The sequence below is a fragment of the Thamnophis sirtalis genome, unplaced genomic scaffold (assembly GCF_051295495.1).
Source record: "Thamnophis sirtalis isolate CommonGarterSnake01/CBP01778 unplaced genomic scaffold, rThaSir2_p1.2 scaffold_7, whole genome shotgun sequence".
Taxonomy (NCBI): domain Eukaryota; kingdom Metazoa; phylum Chordata; class Lepidosauria; order Squamata; family Natricidae; genus Thamnophis; species Thamnophis sirtalis.
The window spans coordinates 96,451,355-96,453,825 of record NW_028261387.1 but is presented as its reverse complement, the minus strand read 5'-3'; the positions used below and the strand labels follow the sequence as shown (position 1 = coordinate 96,453,825).

General features: G+C 50.9%; 1 protein-coding gene across 1 annotated transcript; it reads left to right on the top strand.

Moving 5' to 3' along the window:
• Window positions 1-306: 306 nt before the first annotated feature.
• Window positions 307-2,471, top strand: LOC148044816 (kunitz-type serine protease inhibitor 4-like). The gene is made up of 3 exons (XM_087720694.1): window positions 307-424; window positions 864-1,025; window positions 2,332-2,471. Exons 1-3 carry the CDS (start codon window positions 340-342, stop codon window positions 2,469-2,471), a joined length of 387 nt encoding a protein of 128 aa, XP_087576820.1. The 5' UTR covers window positions 307-339.

Below are 2,471 nucleotides of genomic sequence, written 5' to 3'. Positions count from 1 at the left end.
AGTGACATTATCCCCCGCAGCCGTTCAGCCCCCATATTCCACCCTCCACCATGGACACACACACACAAACCATGAATTCCTTAACAGGGGACTTTCCCAGCTCTGTTGCAGCTCTGGAAAGGCGAGTTTTGCTTGACCAGAGAAATGACCCATTGACCTCAACAGGGACCTGCCTGGCCTCCCACCCCCAGATTCCCCACCTCTTGTTCCACCATCCTATGAAAGAGGGAAGAATTTCTGTTCTCAGTGCATTACGTCCTCCTGCTTCCTGGATGTGAAATTCCCAGTGGGGAGACTATTTAATGCACGGAGGCCAAGTGTGGGGCAGACGGCTTCACCATGTCTTCTGGAGGTCTTCTTCTCCTGCTGGGACTCCTCACCCTCTGGGCAGAGCTGACCCCCGTCTCCGGCCAGGGCCCGCCAGGTAGAGTTTTCTGAATGATCTTGAGACCCTTGGCAGGGAGGGGCTGAAGTGGTCAGAGTTCTCCCCGGGGAAGGGAAACCAGAGACCCCCAGTCTGGAACTTCTGGCTTGGTGGGGCTTCTTCTGGGGAGGTTCTGGAGAGGGGGTTGGGGGTCAGCTGAACAGGAGACAGAAATGGGAGGGGACCCCAAGAAAGAGAGATGCAGTTTTAGGGGAAGTCTTTATTCAAGGCAGCTGCAGAATCAGGAGTTTAAGCCACAGGAACAATCCAGTCCACCCATCGGATCCAATCCCCAGAGCAGGAAACCAAATTAAAACATCTTAAATGGCTCCCGACTGCTTCCACTCTGAGCATGCTAGGAGAGCCCCAGGTTGGGGAAATATGTTGCAGGTCTTTGTGGTACCTAATGAAATAACACCTTCCCTTCCATTTGTCACAGAGTTGTGTCATCTTCCTGCTGCCATCGGATCATGTAAAGCCAATATGCCTCGCTTCTACTACAACTCGACATTCAATAACTGCCAGGAGTTTATTTATGGTGGATGCCAGGGCAATGCCAACAATTTTGAGACCAGAGAGGAATGCCACCATGCCTGTGTTGGTGAGTAGGGAAGGAGTTGTTGGGTGACCCCTTGATAGAATGAGAACTGCTATCTCCTAAAATTAAGCATAGGGTGGCTTCATGTAATATCCTGGTTCTCACAACAGGCTATGATGGATTCCGTAGAAGGGAATGTTTGTCGGTCTGATTGAACTGTGGGGTCCTCGGTGCTGTCTGAGCTGGGTGGTTTTCTTGCACACCGTTTTATGACCCAAATACACTGCTAGAATGGAGTGGAGTTTGTAGGGAGGAGGAGGGGGGGAGGAGGAAGAAGAGAAGGGGGACAAGGAGGAGAAGGAAGAAGAAGAAGAGGAGGACAAGGAAGAGGAGGAGTGTGGGATCCGTGGTTCTCTCTGAGCCTGGTTGTTTTCTTGCAAATGTTTCACTATCCAATTGGGTAACACCAACAGTGCAACTGAGTGTGTCATTTTCTCCCTGCCAGTGTGGCTGAGGGTTTTCTCCTTGGTAGCTCCAGAAGGAGAATGTTATTTTCTACTTGGTTGTTGGTCCTTGTTATCTGGATGTTGGCTTGAACCTCAGTCCATGTTCATGGCTTTGTTTTAACAGAATCAGAGAGTTGGAAGGGACTTTGAAGGTCTTCTAGTCCAGCCCCTTTCTCAGGCAGGAGACCCTATATAATTTCAGACACGTGGCTGTCCAGCCTCCCATGATGGAGCATTTACAACTTCTGGAGGCAAGCGGTTCCACTGGCTAATTGTCCTCACTGTTAGAAGGTTTCTCCTCAATTCAGGCTGATTCTCTCCTTGGGGACCTTCAAACAATGGACAGAAACCAACCAGGGGGAGAAGCAACCGAGGACTCGGGAGGAATTCCCATCCTCTGTGGGGAAGGAGGTGGGTGGTAGAGTTGTGCTCCAGCCAGCCTCTCTCATCCTGGATGCACGGAGATCTTTTGGCTGCTGAACGGACCAGAGATGAGATCTCCTTTGCTCTGGGATTCTAATTCAAGAGGAAATCTCCCAGTGGAATGGGATGTGTGAAAGACTTTGGGAGACCAGGCGAGGAGATGCTTCCAAAGGAAACGTCAGATAAGAGATGGCGTAGCCCACAGCTTCATGAGAGGAGGGGAGAAGGGAAGGGAAGGGAGGGGAAGAGGGGGGAAGGGAAGGGAAGAAAAGAGAAGAGACCTTCCCTAGTTTCTTAGGCTGCATAGGGGACAGCAGGAGATTCGTCCTTTCAGACCTGCAAGATTCTGTTAAAGTAGCTGGACAATAAAGCAGAATCGGTTTCCTGCCTGCTCTGCCTGCATAGTCTGACCCTCGGCCTTGGGATCTTCTCTTTTGCAGAAAAGCCCGGGGTGTGTCCCAAACCCCCTCCAGACATCATCACCCCTTGTCCCGTAAGATGTAGAAGCGACTGGCAGTGCAAGGGGAAACAGAAGTGTTGCCATTATGGTTGCATGATTGACTGCATGAATCCTGTCTAA